This window comes from Camelus ferus, chromosome 11 (genome assembly GCF_009834535.1).
Source record: "Camelus ferus isolate YT-003-E chromosome 11, BCGSAC_Cfer_1.0, whole genome shotgun sequence".
NCBI classification, from domain to species: Eukaryota; Metazoa; Chordata; class Mammalia; order Artiodactyla; family Camelidae; genus Camelus; species Camelus ferus.
This window is the reverse complement of record NC_045706.1, coordinates 45697684-45720902: the sequence shown is the minus strand read 5'-3', so window position 1 is coordinate 45720902 and position 23219 is coordinate 45697684. Positions and strand designations below refer to the sequence as shown.

The window sequence follows — 23219 nt, the reverse complement described above, 5'->3', positions numbered from 1 at the left end:
TGCTCATCCTATTTCCCAAACTTGGCAGTTATGACAGTTTTATTGCAGTGCCTTATTAAAGTGTAGTCATGGATTTACATAATTAAACCCAGGTCTGCTTTCCTCTCCCCTACACCTGCATCTGTCACTCACTGCAGTGTGGCATAGTAATTCCATCTCCCTGTGTAAGTGAGAACCTGGAGGCTCGGAGTGGCATCATCCCCTGATACCAATGAGTATTCTCTAATGGAAACAGAGATGATCAGTTTTAATGATGAGTGGAAATAAATGACTTCCCACCTTTCAGCAGGAAGTGATTGGCCTTTTTCAAGGCATCCTAGAACTGGAAGGGGCCTTGAAAATCATCTGATACAGGAGTGGCAAACTAGCAGCTTAGGCCGTATTTGGCCCACTTATTTTGGGGGGGGGTGGGAGCATTTAGTTGAGAAAATTTTTTTAAATTGAAGTATAGTCAGTTACAACGTGTCAATTTCTGGTGTACACCATAATGTCCTAGTTATACATATACATACATATATTTGTTTTCATAGTCTTTTTCATTAAAGGTGATTACAAGATATTGACTATAATTCCCTGTGCTATACAAAGAAATTTTTCTTTATTTTTATATATAGTAGTTAACATTTGCAAATCTCGAACTCCCAAATTTATCCCTTCCCACTCCCTTTCCCCCTGGTAACCATAAGATTGTTTACTATGTCTGTGAGTCTGTTTCTGTTTTATAGATGAGTTCATTAGTGTGTTTTCTTTTTTCGGATTCCACTTATGAGTGATAACATATGGCATTTTTCTTTCTCTTTCTGGCTTACTTCATTTAGAATGATGATCTCCAGGTCCATCCACATTGCTGCAAATGGCATTATTTTATTCTTTTTTATGGCTGAGTAGTATTTCAGTGTGTGTGTGTGTGTGTGTGTGTACACACCACAGCTTCTTTATCTAGTCATCTGTTGATGGACATTTAGGTTGTTTCTATGTCTTGGTTATTGTATACGGTGCTGCTATGAACACTGGGGTACATGTATGTTTTTGAATTTGAGTTCCCTCTGGATATATGCCCAGGAGAGGGATTGCTGGATCATATGGTATGTCTATTTTTAGTTTTTTGAAGAATCTCCATAGTTTTCCATAATGGCTGCACCAAACTACAGTCTCACTAGCAGTGTAGGAGGGCTCCCTTTTCTTCACACCCTCTCCAGCATGTATCATTTGTGGACTTTTGAATGATTGGCCCACATATTTTTAAATTTGATCCTTGTAAATTCGTTTGTTGGCTCTTAATTTGAATTAGTTATCAATAAAATTAAGATTGAGAGATTCATACAAAAAGCCAAATTTGAGGCTTTTCTTTAAAAAAAAATCATAAGCATTGGCCACTTTGGGTCTCCATCTCCTGCCTACCAAATTAGCAACTGCCCCCTTCAAGTGGGGCGTGGATCTGCAGTTACTTACAGTTCTCCCTACTCCCCTTTCTCCACTCAGCCTGCTGCACAAATGCATGTGATCTTCTCAGACCCTGTGAAAATTTGAGTTTGTAACCCCCTTCACCTTACAGGTTGAGTCAGTTAATCACTGATCTCAGGTTTCCTAATGCCAAAGAAGTATGAAAAACAATTTCTTTGTTGGAGGTGCCCAAAGACATGAATTCTGACTTCAATCACTTACTTACTATGGCACATCACTTACTAGCTGTGGCACAAGATTAAACCTCTAAGCCACATGTTTCCTCATCCATAAAATGGGACTTATTGTAGCATGTAGTCCACCAGAGTTGATGAGAATTAATGTGTTTATGAAAGGACTGAGATAGGTCAAAAACCTTATACAATCTTATGTTTATTAATATTACTGGCATTTTCATGGCAACATTTTCACTTGAAATTTTAAGCTCATTGATTTCTTCATTATCCCAAAATATTAAGTACACCCTTTAATTCATATCTATGAGTATTTATCAAACCTCTACCATGTAGATGTTTCATGTGATGCAAAGCAATATATATGGGGAGATGAGATGATAAGAACACAATATGTCAATGGGCATTTAAGTTGTTTCCATGTCTTGGCTATTGTAAATAGTGCTGCTGTAAACACTGGGGTACATGTTTCGTTTTGAATTAAGGCTCTCTCTGGATATATGCCCAGGAATGGGATTGCTGGATCATATGGTAAGTCTATTTTTAGTCTTTTGAGGAATCTCCATACTGTTTTCCGTAATGGTCGCACCAAACTACATTTCCACCAACAGTGTAGGAGGGTTCCCTTTTCTCCACATCCTCTCCAGCATTTATTGTTTGTGGACTTTTGAATGATGGCCATTCTGACTGGTGTGAGGTGATACCTCATTGTAGTTTTGATTTGCATTTCTCTGATAATTAGCAATGTTGAGCATTTTTTCATGTGCCTATTGGCTGTTTGAATGTCTTCATTAGAGAACTGCTTGTTCAGGTCTTCTGCCAGAAGCTGTGGTGTATTTATACAATGGAATACTACTTGGCCATAAACAATAATAAAATAATGCCATTTGCGGAAACATGGATGGACCTGGAGAATGTCATCCTAAGTGAAGTAAGCCAGAAAGAAAATGAAAAATACTATGATATCACTTATATTTGGAATGCAAAAAAAAAAAAAAAAAGAAAGAAAAAAAGACAAACGAACTTGTTTACAAAACAGAAACAGACTCACATAGAAAACACACTTATGGTTACTAGGAGGGGAAGAAGGAAGGAAGGGGTAAATTGGGAGTTTGAGATTTGTGGATACTAATATATATAAAATAGATAAATGACAAGTTTATACTGTATAGCACAGGGAACTATATTCAACATACACTTATGATGAAAAAGCATATGAAAATGAATACATGTATGTTCATGTTTGAAGCATTGTGCTGTATACCAGAAATTCACAACACTGTAAACTGACTACACTTCAATAAATAAATGTATGTATACATATACAAAAAAAGAGAATGCAACATAAATTTAAATGTCAAATGAAATATATGGCATATAATACATAGTACAAATAATGATCTATATTTTGTTTAAATATCATAAGATGGCTCTCACAATTACATTTCTACTTTCAAAATGTTGCATAATCCCCTTAGAACCCTGAGATAAGAATCTCTGCATTCTCTGCACTATGGTCTAGCAGCAGCAGCATAAGCAATACCAATTATTTATACTCAGAATGTACCAAGCCTTGACTCAAAAATTTCACAAGAATTATATATACCATTTAATTTCTCAACAACCCTGTGGGGTAGGTATTTTTTGCTCATGCTCTTTCAGGTAAGTAACTGAGACACACAGAGGTCAGATGACTTGCCCAAGGTCACACGGAGAGTAAGCAATAGAGCCAGCAATGTGACTCAAGCACCCATACATGCTCCAGTGTGATGCCTCCCTCACTCTTTACTCTGAACCAAGCTCATGCTACAGCGTCCTTCGATTCTGCGCACACTCCCAGGCCCACCCCAACTCCATGTCTCTTAAGCTCATCTCTTAGATATTTTTTGACCCCACTAGCCCTTTCATTCCCTCTACCAGATTCTGCCTTCCCATCTCTTGTCACAGTCAAGTAAGCCCAGTAAGGAATATTTTCCCTCCTGCCTGGACCAAATTGTTATCACTAAGATGACTGTTTACTCATTGTCATCATCATCACACTAATGCTTATTAAACTCATATTACTGCTGAAAGGCAAGGTGATTTGATCTTCAGTGAGTCATTAAGTGCAACCAACACTCATCAAAGGCATGGTAAATTTATGGTTGTGATAATCCTCCTAATTATCAGGGATTTTTTGATGACCTCCTTGTTATCAGCAAGTATGCTGAGTAGTTATACAATCTTAATTGGCCCTCTGCTCACAAATCAAAACCAGCTTCTTGGGGAGTCCAAAATGCACTGTGTATGTGCATGTATATATGCGAGTGGGTCTACATGCATACATACATTTACTTAAATTCTGCCTTGTTTCTGATTATGGTTACATAAATAACAACGAGAGGCCATACAATTTAAGCAGGTTAAAAAAAAAAAATAAAGAAAAGCAAACAGAGGATCATAAAGTTAGACCAGGAATAAAGCTAAAGATGCACAGCACTTACTGGCCAGAGATTTGGCTCTGAAACCTTCAAGGGCCCAAAGTGAAAAGAAATCTTGATCATTTTCTTTGTCACAAGATCGCTGTGAAAAATCACACTGATTGCTTTAGGAATTATAACATTAATAAGACCACATGAGAATTTTCCCTGGGGAATCCTCAAAAAAGGGACATTACCGAATGTAAATAAACGATGATGTTAACAATATCCTTACAATACTCATAAGAATAAGTTTCATCTATTTTTACCTACCCTCATTGTTACTGATAACACAGCCAAGCACAGTTCAGAGTAAGTAATTCTTGGGGGCAGGTGGATGGGGAGGTAAGGTGCACAAGACCAAATTTGTATATATTAATATATGTAAGTGTATCATATATATTGTGTATGTTCATATGTGATTTTTAAAAAATTTTTACCAAAATACACTGATCAAAAGTACATTCAGTATCCACAAACGTAGTGAAAATCCTAGTCAGTAACCAAGATTCTTACAACTGGGAAATGTATCATAACTGATAAGTCTGTTTCCTGACTCTGCCTCTACAAAAATTATGGTTAACTCAAAATCATTACTAGTAATAACCTAAAATTATTGTTAGTTCCAATGTGTACTACTGACTCTAATTTCCCTGGGGCTCACAGTTTTTGCTATGAGTAGACAGTTTGGGATTAAATGCTTGGGGTCTGGAGCCAGGCAGCTTGAGTTGGAGTCCTTATGACCTTTTTGACTTGAGATGTTTAACCTTTTTATTGTCTTATTTTCCTCATCTGTAAAAAGGAGGCTTCTAATCACCCTTACTTCACAAGGTTTTTGTGAATATTAAATGTTAATACTTCTGAGGCCCATAGAACAGTAACTGGTACACAATTCCATGAATTTATAATATTGTGATGTTTCTGAAAGAGAATAATTCTTTGACCCAGAGCAATGTCTCTCATACAGGAAGTATTCAGTAAGTATTTACTGAACTAGGACAGAATCTAATTCCATGGCCCGAGTCACCAGGGCCTCCCCTTGGAAGCTTGGTGAACTGAGTTTTCCCTCACCACCCTTTCTTAAATCTTTCTACCTTAGACCAGGTCAAACTTTTACCATAAAGGAGTAGATAGCAAATATTTTCAGCTTTGCAACCCATATAGTCTCTGTCACTGCTACTCAACACTGCCATTATAGAGCAAAAGCAGCTACTGACAGTGCTCACACAAACAGGCATGGAAGTGTGCCAATAAAACTTTATTTATCAGGTGAGATGGTATAGCTCAATGAATGCTTAGCATTCACAAGGTCCTGGGTTCAATTCCCAGAACATCAGTTAAAATAAATAAATAAGCCTAATTATCTCCCCCCAGAAAAATTTTTTTAAACTTTATTTACAGGTACTGAAATTTGAATTTCATTTAATTTTCATGTGCCCTGAAATATCATTCTTCTTTAGATTCTTTTTCAACCATCCAGAACTGAAAAAAAGCATTCTTAACTCTCAGGTCACACACAAAGAGGCAGGAGGTCAGATTTGACCTATGGGTCCTAGTTTGTTGAATTCTGCCTTAAATAATCCCTCTGGGTGCTCAGGACATCCTCCAGTTACATCATCACATATATTAGGTAGGCCCTTCATCACTCCCTTCCTGTTTGAAAACTTACCTTATCTGTATACTCTACCTCCTCAGAGTCTTGCCAGGTGATTAGTCCTTATCTGAAGAACTAAGGTGGCTTGAGGGCTCATTTTGTGATTATGGAATATTCTCAACTGTGTAAGAATCATTATGGTAGCTACCATTAATTAAGCTCTTAAAATGGACCAGTTACTGTATTAATCACTTTACATGCACTACCTTATTTAAACCTCCCAATAACTCAAATAAAACCCCAACAGAAGTAGCATAAATGATTGGAGTAAACCAGGGCTAATAGTGGGGATATTGGCAAGTGCTTCTTTAAAGGAACTTCAATATCTAAAACCAAAAAAGGCACTGAAGTTAATGTCGAAGTATGTGACCGAGGACTCGTAGAAGTATGTGATTGACATAGTCTCACTGTAGTCACTCAACCATGAAATAAAAGCTCTTCTGTCTAAGAAAGGATGTATCTTTGTCCCCCAAAGCAGATCAACAGTTAACTGCCTTTATCAATAAGGGGAAATAGCATTGGGGTTTAGGGGCTTAAAAGTCTCATTTACCAAGTACCAGATGAAGGACAACATGCAATCCTTGTTCTGCCAATACCCCTGGAAAGCACAAGTATTCCCCACTTTTCAAAAGTTCCCTTGATAACACTTCATTTTTACAAGAGACCTACATTAATGTTTGTTTTCATTAACCAAAAGGAAGGTAAAGAGAACTTTTACTTTTACCAGTAAACAGTGTTCAGTGTTTGTTTTGCAGAGAGCCATTGTAAGAGGCAGTGTGCCCAGCAGCAAGAGTGGTACCGCCAAGCTCCTTCCCAGGAAACTACGCTTAGCATCAAGCCAGCATAGCTTTGAACTGTCACCGTATGCCTTGATGCAGCGGTGTAGGTTAAAAAAAAAAAAAAAAAAATAGAAGGCCTTGAATACCCAGCTAGAGAGTGTGAATGTTATCCAAGAAAAAAGGAAAATCCACTGACAATTCTGGAGTAGAAGGTAATGGCATGACAGAAGCAGGATTTCAGGGATTTTTTTCTGGCAGCACATACTTGAAACATTGACAGGAGGAAAAATAAAAGAACAAAGAAATTTAAACTTAGAAGACCAGTTAAGGGATAATTATAATCAATGAAGCCTGGGATAGAAAGGGTCTAAACTGCTGTCGTGGCAATAGAGCAAGGAAAGGATGTTTCTGAAACACATTCTGAAGATAGGGAACTCCAGGGTCCTTCGGAATACAAACCACGGCTGAGTCATCTTTGTCACCACATGTACCTAGGGCTGACATGCATTAGCTGTGCACCACCAGTGCAGCTGTATCAGCTATTAATATACTGAAACACATTTATACTTGAGTAAAAAATAGCTTCTTACCTGAAACCACCACTCGTTCATCCCCATGTCTACCTCACCACCGCAGCCCTCTTCTACTCCTCTCCTCAAGCCAGCAACTGAAGAGTTTGTGCCTAGAACATGGGAAGGCTTCAAGAACCTTATTCTTATGTCAAAAGTGATACTCTTTCTGACTGGCCAGTTCTCTTGCCAATTGTTACATATGTTAAAATGCCTTCTTACATGCCTTCACATGCATACTAAGCTTCTGGCACATAAGCGATGAAGGAGATGGGGAAGGGGCAGAGACAAGAAAGGAAGAAAGGAAGCAATTCTGATAACTGGTTGGATATGGAGAGAAACAAGCAAAGGGGTCTTATACAACTACAGTCATACAGACTTTTGTGGCTGTATGACTATAATTTAGTTTCAGAAAAAGAGAAGCAGACATGAGAATTAGTCTGGGAGCAAGATGAATATGTTCTCTTAAAAATAAATGGTATTTGAACAAAAGCTCTGCTGGGAGAAATAAAATTTATGAAGGACTCGCTGAAAGCTGTTCAATCTATCCATTCCACTCTATACTTGAAAATCTACCCCTTGGAGAGTCCAGGCCAGCGAAGAGCTATGCATTTCATGGACAGCCTTCAAAAAACTCCCTTTAGGCTCTTCGGGTCCAGTGGTTGTGCACCTCCTGAGAAGGTGGCTGGCTTTTATTATATAGACAATGAACAGTAACCCATTTATTGTGAATAGACAATGTGTAACCCATCAGGTTTCCTAGTTCTGTAAAGCCAAATCTGTGGTTTACCTATAGCATGTGTGCCTCATGGGGGCTCCACTTTATAGCCCTACCCTTCTTTTTCTTATTTTGTCCTACCTTTCTCTAATTTATATTTTCTTGCCATATGACATCCATGTAAGCAGACTTAAGTCCTTTTTAGAATGAAGAGACTAAGTTAACTCATACTGAGCTTGAACTGAAGATGTAATATGCAGGTGGAAATACACAATAGGTATAAATATTCAAAATCGGCTGTTCATTGGGTTTCAGCCTATGAGAGGCACTGTGAGAGTTGTACAGACATAGACACGACTTCATGAGGCTTCCAGTCGTCGGGAGCAGAAAGAAATATCAGAAGAGATGCACAACTTCTCAACTGGATTTGATTAATTGTAGGGTGAATGGTACCAGTGGTGAGTACTTAAAGCACAGGTCGAAATCCAAATTACTCATTCCTAGTGTCCCATGCATTTGAAATGCCCTTTGCTGTGGAATAAAATATTGGGCCTGCTGAGCCCTGGAATTCAATGTTATTCACATGTTAACATTCTGTGGTGGGACTCTCTCAAAACCTGCAGATAAATACTATTCTTATTTATTTTGGGTTTTTGTTTTGTTTTATACAGATACCTCACTGATTTGATTACCTGGATGTTCATTCTCAAAAGACAGACAACAGAATGGGAAGGCAAAGGAAATCCAAAGAATGAGCCCAGACGGAAGACAGGAATGGATTTACTACCAGAATATACCAACTATCTGAAATGGTCATGTGTCATTAACACAAATTACTAAAAAAAAGATTAGAGACGATGATATGGTGAAAAAGATAAAGAAAACCAACATTTGACACTAAATAGCTGTCACCTATCTAATCCTCATTGCTTTATTTGCAAAAAGGAAAAGCAAATCCTTACCACATACTCACTAAAGTTAGATGTACTGAGTATCTTCCAGGTAGGCAGCATCATGTCAGCAGTCAGGATGATAAAAGGATAAGACGTGGTCTCAGCCCCATGGGGCTGTGTGGGTGCCATGAAAGAATTCTTGAAAAGCACTTGGAAAGAGTACCAAATGCAACACATGCCCAGGGATTTATTATCCAGGTGGAAACAAACAAGTCCTTTAAGGTACTTTCAACAAGCTGAGGCAATTTCAGATCAGGAGGGGAAAATAATGTTCAAGCCCATGACTTTTCTGAAAGTTCAGAACTAGAAATCATCTCAGAAGCCTTGTGCAAGCATCTAGCACTGCAAGAATAAATGCAGAGATACCACCCAACTAAAAGGCCACTTAGCTCACTAGAACAAGTTTTAATTCCAGTACTGTCTCTCTTTGAGCAAAAACGTGCCAACATCTCCCGTCTCATTCTATACTCATAGATACTGTTTCCCATACCAGAGAGCCCTTCCCATCTGTATCTACATTCTCAGCAAGCCCCAGAGGAATGACCAGAAGTGACCCACTCAAAAATAATCACTTGTCGAGTGTCTAGCACTGTGCTTGGCACAGTGAACACAAAACTGAAATTAGCTCTTGATTGTCCAAGATTATGGAGACAATTGAGGCCACAAGGCCAGCAAACAAGCAGTCTCAAAACAGGAGGTGGGTGCCACGAAAGGGTATCAAAGGGTGAGAACTCCAGCCCTAACTAGACAAACATTTATTTATCCTCAACCAGCATTACTCAGGGCAAAACCCAGAGTCCTTAAGTCTTTTCTTTCATACCCTGCATCCAACCCATGCTTAAATTCCTGCTCTTATGTTTTAAATTCACCAAGAAAGAGTGAGCCCTCAAAATCCTATTCCCCCAAGCTTGATACATTTATTTGTATCATCTCCAATTTCCTTCATCAATGTTTTACAGTTTTCATGGTATAGGTAATAACCTCTCTGGTTAAGTTTATTTCGAGATATTCTGTTGGGTTTGATGGAATGGAAATGTTTATGTCAGTTACAAAATTCTGGTTTTTGAAATGAAAAAAAAAAAAAAAATGAAGGGCCACTAATGGCAAACTATCCTTCTTTCTTATTGGTGAGTTGTATTCCATCACATATGTAAGCTGCATCTTCTTTATCCATTCATCTGTTGATGTACACTTGGGATGCTTCCATGTCTTGGCAATTATAAACAATATTGCTGTTAATAGCAGAGTTCATGTATCTTTTTGAATTAATTTTTATTATTTCATGGTTGTCATTCTTTTGATAACTATGTAAGTTTAAAAAGCTAAAGCTCTAAACCTTCTTAGAAACAATAAACAGTACTACATGTAAATTAAAAAAAATGTGCAGTATATTGTGTATATGTATTTACATGTAATATATTGTAAATGTGCAGTCAAATTAACAATTCTACCCAATAAAGCTGAAAAATGAAAAAAGGGGGGGAGTGAGCCCTCAAAATCCTATACCCCCACTCTCAACTCCAATAAAAGCAGAGCTCCAGACCCATGCACGCTCTCACTCCCTCACTCTCTCTCTATGACCTCACTGTGAGGCCCCAGGTATGCTGTAATTTCCAGGTCTTGCAAGTAATAAACCTTTATTTTTGTTCAAAGTTCCCTCATGGTTACTGCTGAAGGGCATCTTGCAAACATAAGAACGACAAAGGCCAGTCCAGCCACATCATTGGTTACTGATAGGCCGAGACCCGCACAAAACAACTGACGTAGTTGGCAGGATTGCATGGCTGCCCTTGCAATTAACTGAAAAGAATGCACAACTTGCTTACTGACCACCTAACTCACACAAGTAACACCATCTGCTTGTTGGGGGTCTGCTGGACTGCTGTATGCTTCCTCAGATTGTCTCTGTTGTGTGTTGCCTGTGGTATCCAACCCAAAATGTCACAGCTGCTATAATAACCCAATGATCTCCCCAGAGCTTTGTGATCAACACCATACGATCTAACGAGATGCTTAGGCCACTAATTATAAAAACATTAATTGACTATTAACATGCATAAGGGTCCTCCACGCATCAAGATGAAAGAGAGTAAGGAGGGTAAATTGGATCAGAAGGCTGTTGTCACCACCAAAGGAGAGGCTCTGGGCTAAAGACATAAGGAAAAGATTCCAGTAAGTGAGGAAGATGGGAGAACTCCACCTGGAACCACTGAGTCAGTGGGTCATGCCCAGACCACCTGTCCTAACCCAGAATAGTGAAATAGCTTTGCAGCCAGAACCCAATGGCGTCACCAAAGGGAAAATACAACAGAGGCCTATGGTCTCTGTGTCACTACTTCACTCGCTACTGTTACTCTTCATCCCCTGACCTGATAAGAATATTATGGTCCAATCCCTGGCATGATGTTACTTTAAAAAAAGTTAATGGATAATTAATGGGTAAATAAAAGTGTCTTGAGCATGTGGTGTCAGCACCTAAAAACCCCAGCTCCTTCATAAACTCAAAAACCCATGAATGCTTCCTTGGTGCTATTCAGGCCACATATACCAACACGCTAAGACTCAAATCTTACACTCCAGAGGCCTAGGGGCTTTTCCCAAAGACCCTGTGCATAACTTAATAGTGAACGGCAGACCCCAAACCCACAGAGATCTCCTAGTACATCCTGGAAAGGAAACTCCCCACCTATGAAGGGAGTCCCCAGTGACATCACCCAAAATTTTCTGGTAACAACACGTAAGATTAAAGTGACAGGAGAAAAAAAACCAAGCAGTAGAAACTGAGCTCAAAAAAACAAAACAAGACAAAAAATAGACCTTAACTGAAATTCAAACATTTCTTAAAGATTTTATACAGCAGGAAGGAGAGAGGCAAACTAATTGGCTACTGTGGGTTTGTTTCTTTGTAATATTCTCTGAACTGTTACAACTGTTAAAATGCACCCCACTGACTGGTATCTCTAAAGACCCAAAAATCCGTAATTCCTTTAAGATTCATCCAGGCTATATGCTTGTTTCCTGTGAGATATTACAAATCCTGAACCCCCTCAGCCTTCCCTTGAATGAGGCAAAACTAAAACACATCTCATGAAGCATTTCTGCCACCAAGGGAAAATCTGACAGGGTTACAAAGGCCTCTGATGAGGAGGAAGAAGGAAATGGGAAAGCAAAGGCTTCTAGAACCAGCAACATTTCTACCATAGCTTTTCCATTCCTCACTTGGATATTCACTGACTGGCACCATGCCAATCCTTCCACCACAGTGATCACTGGTAAGGCTCACGGTGAAAGGAAAACACTGAGACGAAGCCCATCTCCTACTGTGCAAAACTGGAATAGTTCAATAGGTTTACCACTTCCAGGACCACGGTGGCCCAAATGACTCCTCCCTTTCATTTCCAACCCTGAAGAGGCCTCATTTGACCATGAGTCCAGAACAATATTCTTTACAGGATGCTCCCTCTACTTACAGAGTGGTGCTACATTTTAATTGGGACTGCCAAAATCGTCCAAAATGCACTGAAACCTCTAGGAGAAAACTTACATTTTCCTTCTCTGCCACATGAAGATGTAAATCTTAGCATGTCTTTGAAATGTAAACACCCTAGGAGGTGACTAAAACTCGCTTGAGACTAAAGGGGGAAAAAAAGTGGAAAGAGTCCTTTTTAAATGCAAACTGCTGAACTGGCTCTCTTGCCCAAATGCTAAACAACAGCCTCCTTAAGACTGCTGTCAAGAACGAACACAAATCTTAAAAGTCTTCCCCACAAACAGTAGAAAGCCATCTGAGCAGGAAAACCTAATTTATTCCAACTGTTATTTATAAACTAGTAAATTTTATATTGCAATACCTGCTTCACAACCAAAATTTTTAAAAATATATGAAGGGAAAACATCTCACTGGCAAACATATAATAAAGACAGAGGATCAACCACTTTAAAAATCTAGTATGAAGGTTAAAAGACTAAAGTCATAAAATCAATTATAACTACAATAAAGAGCTTTTTCGCAACGGGTTTGTGGCCAGGACACAGGTGTCATGAAAACCACCGCTAAATCTAAGCCAAAATGGGAAAGGAGAAGACTCACATCAACATCGTGGTCATCAGACACGTAGATTCCAGCAAGTCTACCACCACCAGCCAACTGATCTATAAATGTGGTGGTATCGACAAGAGAATCATCGAAAAGTTCGAGAAGGAGGCTGCCGAGATGGGAAAGGGCTCCTTCAGGTATGCCTGGGTCTTGGACAAACTGAAGGCAGAATGTGAGCGCGGTATCACCACTGTTATCTCCCTGCGGAAATTCAAGACCAGCAAGTACTACGTGACCATCATTGATGCCCCAGGACACAGAGACTATCAAAAACATGATTACAGGCACATTTCAGGCTGACTGTGCTGTCCTGATTGTGGCTGCTGGTGTTGGTGAATTTGAAACAGGTATCTCCAAGAATGGGCAGGCCCGTGAGCATGCCCTTCTGGCTTACACTCTGGGTGTGAAAAAACTAATCGCCGGCGTCAACAAAATGGATTGCACTGAGCCACCCTACAGCCAGAAGAGCTATGAGGAAATTGTTAAGGAAGTCAGCACCTACATTAAGAAAATTGGCTACAACCCTGACACCATAGCATTTGTGCCAATTTCTGGCTGGAATGGTGACAATATGCTGGAGCCAACATGCCTTGGTTCAAGGGATGGAAAGTCACCCGTAAAGATGGCAATGCCAGTGGAACCATGCTGCCTGAGGCTCTGGATTGCATCCTGCCACCAACTCGGCCAACTGACAAACCCTTGCATATGCCCCTCCAGGACGTCTACAAGATTGGTGTAGACAGTATTGGTACTGTCCCTGTGGGTCGAATGGAGACCGGTGTTCTCAAACCCGGCATGGTGGTCATCTTTGCTCCAGTCAACATTACAACTGAAGTCAAGTCCGTTGAGATGCACCATGAAGCTTTGAGTGAAGCCCTCCCTGGGGACAACGTGGGCTTCAACATCAAGAATGTGTCTGTCAAGGATGTTCGTTGCGGCAATGTGGCTGGTGACAGCAAAAATGATCCACCAATGGAAGCAGCTGGCTTCACAGCTCAGGTGATTATCTTGAACCATCCAGGCCAGATCAGTGCTGGATATGCACCTGTGCTGGATTGTCACACAGCTCACATTGCTTGCAGGTTTGCTGAACTGAAGAAGATTGACCGTCGTTCTGGGAAAAAGCTGAAAGAAGGCCCCAAGTTCTTGAAATCTGGTGATGCTGCCATTGTTGACATGGTTCCTGGCAAGCCCATGTGTGTTGAGAGCGTCTCTGACTATCTTCCTCTGGGCCATTTTGCTGCCTGTGACATAAGACAGATGGTTGCCATGGGTGTCATCAAGGCAGTAGACAAGAAGGCAGCTGGCAAGGTCACCAAGTCCACCCAGAAAGCTCAGAAGGCTAAATGAGTATTATCCCCAATACCTGCCACTCCAGTCTTAATCAGTGGTGGAAGAACGGTCTCAGAATTGTTTGTCTCAATTGGCCACTTAAGTTTAGTAGTAAAAGACTGGTTAATGATAACAATGCATCGTAAAACCTTCAGAAGGAAAGAAGAATGTTTTGTGGACCATTTGTTTCTTTGGTGTGTGTCGCAATTTTAAGTTATTAGTTTTTAAAATCAGTACTTTTTAATGGAAACAACTTGAGCAAAAATCTGTCACAGAATTTTGAGACCCATTAAAACAAAGTTTAATGAGAAAAAAAAGTTAAGGGATACAAATAAATATGTAAAATATGACAACAAAAACATAAAACATGAATGAGTAAAAAAATGTAAAGCTTTTAGAATGTGTTTGAACTTAAATGACTATCAGTTTAAAACAAACATATATATGTATGTTACATATATGTGTTAATATACATACATTAATATATACAAACCTCATGGTAACCACAAGCCAAAAACCTACAATCGATACACAAAAAAACAAAGAGAAAGGAACTCAGACATAACAGTGAAGAAAATCATCAAACCACAAGGGAAAAGACTAAAAGCAGACAAACAGAGAAGACCTACAAAACAGAAAACAAGAAACAAAATGGCAATAAGTACTTAACTATCAATAATAATTTTAAGTGTAAATGGACTAAATGTTTTAATCAAAAGACATAGATTTGCTGAATGGATAAAAATTTTAAAAAAGACTGATGTATATGCTGCCTACAAGAGACTCACTTCAGAGCGAAAGGGACACAGAGACTGAAAGTGAGAGAATGGAAAAAGATATTCCATGCAAATGGAAATGAAAAGGAAGCTTGGGCAGCAGTACTCAGGCAAAATAGACATTAAAACAAAGGCTGTAATAAAAGACAAAGGAGGGCATTATAAAATGATAAAGGCGTAAATCCAAGAAGATGATGTAACATTTATAAACATATAAGCATCTAATACAGGAGCACCGAAATACATGAAGCAAATATTAACAGACAGAAAGGGTGAAATTGACAGTAATACAGCAATAGTACAGGACTTCAATATCTTACTTACATCAACAGAGAAATCATCCAGACAGAGAATCAATAAGGAAACAGTATTCTTAAATGATACATTCAACAAGATATACTTAAAAGATATCGACAAAACATTCCATCCAAATAGCACAATACATAATCTTTTCAAATGCACATGGGACATTTTCCAGGACAGACCACACGCTAGGTCACAAAACAATTCCCAATACATTTAAGAAGACTGAAATCATATCAAGTATATTTTCTTACCACAATGGTATGAAACTAGAGATCAAGTACAGGAAGAAAACTGGAAAAAACACTAATATATGGAGACTAAACAACATGCTGCTAAAAAAAAAAATGAATGCATCAACAAAGAATTAAAGAGGAAAATAAAAAAAAAAATACCTTGAGACAAATGAAAACAGAAACATAATAGAAACAGAAAAACCATTTGTCAAAATTCAACACCAATGCATGATAAAAACTCTCAACAAAGTGGGCATAGAGGGAATGTACTTCAACATAATAAAGGCCATTTATGACAAACCCAAAGCTAACATTATACCAATTGTGAAAAGCTGACAGCTCTTCCTGTAAGACAAGCAACAAGACAGGGACGCCCAATCTCACCTGTTTATTCAACATAATACTGGTAGTCCTAGCCATAGCAACCAGACCAAAAAAAAGAAAAAGAAAAGAAAAGAAATAAAAGGCATCCAAACTGGAAGGGAAGAAATAAAACTGTCACTATTTGCAGATGACATAATACTATATGTTTAAAATCCTAAGCAATCCATCAAAAACTATGAGAACTAATACATAAATTGAGTAAAGTTGTAAGATACAAAATTAATATACAAAAATCTGTTTTATTTCTTACACTAATAAACTATTAGAAAGAGAAAATTTTTAAAGATTCATTTACAATTAAATCAAAAAGAATAAAATACCTAGGAATAAATTTAACCAAGGAAGTAAAAGACCAGTAGTCTGAAAACTGTAAGATAATGATGAAAGAAATTGAAGATGACAAAAATAAATGGAAACATAATTTATGTTCATGGATTGGAAGAAGTAATATTGTTAAAATGTTCATACTACCCACAGCAAACTTTAGACTCAGTGCAATCCCTATTAATATACCCATGGCGTGTTTCACAGAACTAGAGTAAATAATCCTAAAATTTCTATGGAAACACAGCAGATCCTAAATAGCCAAAGTAATCTTGAGAAACAAGATCCAAGGTGGAGATGCTTCCTAACTTCTAAATATACTTCAAAGCTAAAGTAATCAGCAGTATGGTACTGGCACAAAACAGACACATAGAACAACTGGACAGAAAACAGCCCAGAAATATAAATGTCATCAGTTTACCCACAACAAAGGAGGAAAGAATATACAATGGGGAAAAGACAGACTCTTTGTAAGTAGAAACTTGACAGCTACATGTAAAAGAATAAAGCTAGAACATTTCCTCACACCATTTACAAAAATAAACTCAAAATAGGTTAAATATTTAAATGTAAAATCTGAAACCATGAAATTTCTAGAACAAAACATAGGAAGTACACTCTTTGACACTGGTCTTAGTAATTTTGCAGGGGATATGCCTCCTCAGGTATGGGAAACAAAAGCAAAAATAAACAAATGGAACTAAATCAAACTAAGATTTTGTACAGCAAAGGAAACTATCAACAAAATGAAAAGCCTTCCTATTAAATGGAGAGATAATATTTCCAAGTGATATACAATATAGGATTAATAGTAAAAATATACAAAGAACTCAAAAAGTCAATATCAAAAATCAAACAACCAGACTGAAAAAAAAAATGGGTAGTGGATCTGAATACACATTTTTCCAAAGAAGATCTATAGCTGGCCAAAAAAACAAAACTAAAAAGATGCTCAATAACTAATCATCAAGGAAAATCAAATCAAAATCACAATGAGAAATCACCTCACATCTGTCAGAATGGCCATTATCAAAAAGATGAGAAATAACAAGTGTTGGCAAGAACATGGAGAAAAGGGAACCCTGATACAGTGTCAGTGAGAATGTAAATTGGTGCAGCCACTATGGAAAACAGTATCAAGTTCCTTCAAAAAATTAAATATTGAATTACCTAAAGATGCAGCAATTCCACTCCTGTGTAGTTATCTGAAGAAAATAAAAGCACTAACTTGAAAAGATATACACTCCAATGTTCACAGCAGCATTAGTTACAATAGCCAAGATATGGAAACAGTTTAAGTACTCCATTAAGAAGTGAATGGATAAAGAAGATGAGGTATAAATATATAATTAAATGCTATTCAGCCATCAAAAAATGAAATCTTGCTCTTTGCAACAACATAGATGGACCTAGAGGATATTATGGTAAGTGAAATAAGTCAGACGAAGACAGACAGATACTGTATGTTTTCCTTTACATGCGGACTCTAAAAAAAAAAAAAGAACACATAATAAAATACAAGCCGACTCACATAAAGAACAAACTTGGCTACCAGAGAAGAGTATGGGAAGAGGCAAAATAGGTGAAGGGGATTAAGAGGTACAAACCACCAGTTAGAAAATACTTAAGTCACAGAGACATAATGCATAGCACTAGGAATAGAGTATTTCATAATAACTTTCTATGGTGTATTATCTATAAAAAATATCGAATCACTATATTATATATCTGAAACTAGTATTGTAAATCAACTATACTTCACTAAGTAAAAAAAGAAAAAGAAAAGAAAATTAAAGACAAGCCATGGACACAGAAAGTGAAGAAAAAAAAAGAAAAAAGGAAATCTTGTGTGGTCAAGTTGGCTAAAGATTGAATTGTTATTATAAGAATTTTTAAATTGAGCTTTAATATCAACAGTTTACATATGTAAAATTAAACCTTAATATTCTTCATCTGCTAAAGGAACAAAGTTTTATTGGATTATTTGTCTGCTCTTGACAAATGATTACAAACTGGTTTTTTTCCCCTCTTTCTTTCTCTTGCATAATCTACTTGGAAAGCAAAAATTTTTTTGTCTAACAAAAATAACTTATTGTGCTTCATGTTACTTTATCATCAGGTCTTTGATTGCTCAAGTAAACCTAGCCTTCACAATATTAAGAAATATTAAGAGTTAAGGTTTACCCAGAACTCTGTAACCTTCTCTAATTGCCTTTAAAATCTTTGTCACCATGGTTAAATGGATAACTAAATATTGGTTCAGAGTGGCCTATGATTCCATTTGACTAGATATTTTAAAACCTCCTTGATATTTTTGACAAACTTCCCAATATCAAAGTCTAAATTTTTTTTTTAAACTCAAACTAACTTTGAAATTTTCCAGAGGGCCCCTGAAACATTTCAAAAGGTTTGTCTCTCTCCTTATAAAAAAGGAAAATATTATACTAATTAGGCTTCTTTGATATGCTGAATTACATGGGAAGCATTGTCAAATAAAAAGTAATACAAAGCCTTCTTTATGTTGTGTTTACATAGGTGTATGTTATAAATGTTTCAGAAATGTGGAATTCCTAGAAATCAGATATGCTCTGGTATAATGTAATCAGTCATAATTTCAGTTACTATCTTAAAATGTTATCAAGATAACCAAATTTCCTTGTCAATTCCAATATAATGAATCATATCTAATAGTCATTTTTAAGTTTCTTGTCATTTATAGAGAGTTGTACTTTTACAAAAGTGTTTCTGCAAAAAAGCTTCATCTTCAAGGAGAGTCACAGAAAAAAAACTCTAGAATACAGGTTTCTGATGACTTTAAGATTGTACAACTAAATGGGGAAAAAAACCCCAAAACTAATGGCGGAAAAAAGCTAGATTTAAGCAGAACAAGTATTACATGGAGCTGAATGAAATAAAGAGGACGATTATAATTTTTTATGACTTTTTATTGCTGATTCTTTAATCTTTCATTTTCCAGATTATAAGGAAACTTTCTTCCTAACTATGACTTACAGCAATTTGGTAAATTATACCTTGGAAGCAGAATTGAACCTCTTTTTTCTCCCTACCTAATTCCTCTAGAATTCAGAAACTCTAAGTACTCTTATTTTCATAGCAATATAGTTATCTGCATAAGCTGTATAAGAATTTGTTCTCCTTGTAACAAGACACAGTTGGAAACATTGGTTTCAACTGAAATCTATTTGACAAGAAACACATACTCAGATATAACCAGAAAGCTTTAAGGAACTAAGATTGACTTTATGGAGCCAATGAAGTCCCTTGGAAAAACAGCCTAGTACCTTACTTACATGGTTCCCAGCAGTCTTACCAGCTCAGTAAGGAAGGTTACTTCCTGGTATGTGCAAGAAACTCAGGATACTTGGGGGACCTTGACAAGACAGGAGTTCACCCAAATTTATATGTATTGCAGGCGAATCTGATGGCACATATTTGGCCTGGCTTGGCTTCCTAACCTCAAGATGCGTTTAAAAGTTCAATCTGAGTCTCCTTATGAAAAGTTCCAGCAAAACCAATTTAAAAGAGCCTATATGGTCAATCACTATTCTCCCCGCACGTAACATAAATAACTAGGTCAAGTTTAACAAGACTAGACTTATTTTACAAACAAGTTAGTTTTATTTTGATTATCTTTAATAGAAATTATAATGATTGTTTTCTCCCACCCTTCTGACTTGGAATCACTGAGAACTAAAACTGCCCTTTTTCCAAGGCCATGTAAAGTTAAAGCTGGACAACTTGATATAAACTTCAGAGAAATCAGTACAACAGCTCATGTATGGACAATCTTTGTGTCTGTTGCTGTATGGGCCACTCAGAAAGATCACTAGAGACATTCAAACTACAAACCAGGAAAATCTATCAAATTGTCCCTGCCTGCCCTCACTTCACATGAAAATGCTACAAGTCAGACGTAAAAATCTTCTCAACTGTCTGCCTTCAGAACTCAGAAACTGGAATCATAGTCTCCTCCAATCATTAACCATTGTTTTTCTTTAATTTCCACAGAAATTTCTCTTATCAAATTATTGGTATATTTGCATCTATATGCCTAACTTTGGGAGTCCACCTACATCGCTGCCTCCTGAAATGAGATATAATCTTTAACTGAACCGACCTAGTCTCAAGTCTAAGAGACTGGTTTTATGAGATATGAAGCAATCCACTAAATCAGAACAGGTTCAAACTTATTACACCAGATGGCCCAAGATGTTAAAATATCCCACAATATTACCCCAATCTTTGAACAGATTCCTAGGCACCCTAAGATCACTGACTTAGTTTCATGGCTGGACCCTTTCAAGTTTGGAACAATGACTACATACTGGATTTCAAACTACTACCTATATAATTATTATAGAATTTGCTACTATAATCCTACTTGGCTATGTTCTGTCTGGATTACAACATGCCCTACCCCCGACTTTTAGCATATCAGCTACCCAAGCATTTAGCGTCCCCACCATTGACTGATGCCTTAGTACCACAGGATGGATTGTTAGTCTAAGTCGTAATAGTTGATTTTTTTTCCTTCTTTGTAATTCAAATGCATGACAACTTTTGATTGCCAAGGCATTCATTTCAAAGAGGTATCCACTTCAAAGACAGCTATCTCAAATAAACACATTAGGAGCCTTAGGACTAGATAAAGAGCCAGGCCATCACCCTGCACTGAGGCTTCTTTGTTTTAGAAATCTTGGTTGATTTCAGTAACTGACCACTTGGGCTACTTGGCTTTTCCCCCTCTTCGCATGCTTTGAATTTCTGCTCTTATGTTTTAAATTCACAAATAAAGAGTGAGCCTGAGAAATCCTAGCCAAACCCCCTCGATTCCAATAAAAACAGAAATCAAGTAAACCCAGACCTGTGCCCTCTCTCCTTCTCTGCCCATGACCTCACTGTGTGGCCCCAGGTGTGCTCTGTAATTCCAGATCTTATAAGTAATAAACCTTTATTTTTTTTTCAAAGTTCCCAGATGGTTACTACTGAAGGGCATCTTGCAATTATAATAAGAACCGCAAAGGCTGATCCAAACATAACATTGGTTATTGTTAGGCTGAGATCAGCATAAAACAAGGCTCATATTTAGGATTCCTACTTCTAAGAAGTTTGCCTTCACATTCCAAATCCAGAAAAACAACTCAGAAATGATGATTTTTCTATTTCCGAACTCCCATCCTTAATGCCAAATAAAACCTTTCTTTCTGCAAGACAGATACTAGCTAATCATGCTGTTTCACTCTGATTAACCTTTGAAATAAGCATTTTTTTTCCACTTCTTTTTTTTTTCTTTTGGTTGTTTGAAGCCAAGCCTTTCCTTAAAGGTCAGTGAGCATCAAATCTAATCTGACTTCTAATTACTTTTGTAAACATTTCAGAATGAATAAATGCCAATATAATTAACCACCTAGCATATTATCTGCTCACTCCCTTTACTAATAGGGCAGATAGCCAGCAAAGCAGCTCTTCAGGCTCCTCTAACATTCTACTTGTGATGTGGGAATTATTTGACTGGATTCTAGACAGTTTCCCAAGATTATCTAGCCACTACCAGTCATAAGAATCTCCTAAGTATCATAATTAAAATACATATTCTCAAACCTTAAGTATCATAATTTAAATACAGATTCTCAAACCCTGGTCCTAGCAGTCTAAAATTTCTTTTTCTAGGGAAAGGCTAAAATCTGCATTGTTTTCTTTTCATATCTTTTCCAAGTAATTCTGATGTAAAACTCAGTTAGGAAACTATTGATTTTGATCATTTTTCCCTTGGCACAGAGTCTATTACAGCCAACTATCTCTACTCTCCTCTCCTAGTTCCTAACACTCTTTACCTGCAGGGCTCTATTTGCAACATTTCTTCCTGCATCCAATTGATGTGTATAGCCATCCCTCGGTATCTGCAGGGATTGGTTCCAGGACCCTCTTCGGATACTAAACTCCCCAGATATACTTAAGTCCCTTACATAGAATGGCATATTATTTGCATATAACCTACACACATCCTCCCATATACTTTAAGTCATCTCTAGATTAGTTATAATATCAAATACAATGTAAATGCTATGTTTAGTTGCCAGCATGTGGCAAATTCAAGTTTTGCTTTTTAGAACTTCTTGGAATTTTTTTCCTGAATATTTTCAATCTGGAGTTGGTTTGAAGATGTGGAACCCAAGGATATAGATGGAGGGCTAGATGCTTTTTTACTCAAAGTCCCCTCCACTTTGACTTTCTGTTTATGATTCATTGACAGAAATGGCAGAGTGAAAATTCAAGCACTGAGTAATCTGTCCCCAGCCCAGCTGGTGGTCACATCCAGCTATATCAATGCTCCTCCCTGTTACATCGGTGAACAGTCACCAAGCCATCACCTCCACTTCTGTGACTGGAGGCCCCTGTGGACCTGGGGCCACTGCGGAGGACTGGAGAGAAAAGCTGAAGCAAGGACTCAGAAGTGCTTCCAAGATCCACACTAGAGACTAAGGACCACGCACCAGGCCAGTCAGCTTTACAGACCTTGCACTATCTCTCGGGGAGTAAGCAAATAGGTGCAAAGAGAGAAGGGAAACCGCAATGAGATGACTCTGCCTCTGGCGTTTCTCAGGTTGTTCCTAAAGCCTGTGTCAATCCACAAAGTCCTGCTCAGATGCCCCTTCCTCCTCCTTCCCTAGGCTTCTAACTCTATACTCCCTAAATTTGCAGTGGTTCCTACTCTAGAAAATAGTAATCCCCAGGGGGCATTTAGAAATGGGGAGGGGCAGGCATTTTTGGTTGTTGCAGTGGGAGCATCCCGGAACTTGGGCGGAGGAAGAAGGGAGAGAGCAGAAATGCCAAAAATCATGCAGTGGGCAAGACAGTGCTGCAGGACAAAAAACTATCCTACCCGAAGTGCCATTAGTACCCACACTGTGAAATGAGAATCACTTACAGTCTGAACCACACAATTTAGCCCTTAATTACGGCTCTTTGTCAGGAGAA

General features: G+C 37.8%; 1 protein-coding gene across 1 annotated transcript; it reads left to right on the top strand.

The window, feature by feature from the left end:
* The first annotated feature begins 12838 nt into the window (after nucleotides 1–12838).
* Nucleotides 12839–14514, top strand: LOC102514350 (elongation factor 1-alpha 1-like). The gene is given in 3 exon segments (XM_032491492.1): nucleotides 12839–13128; nucleotides 13130–13446; nucleotides 13449–14514. Coding segments are annotated over 3 exon segments (1374 nt in total). The 3' UTR covers nucleotides 14216–14514.
* Nucleotides 14515–23219: the final 8705 nt, after the last annotated feature.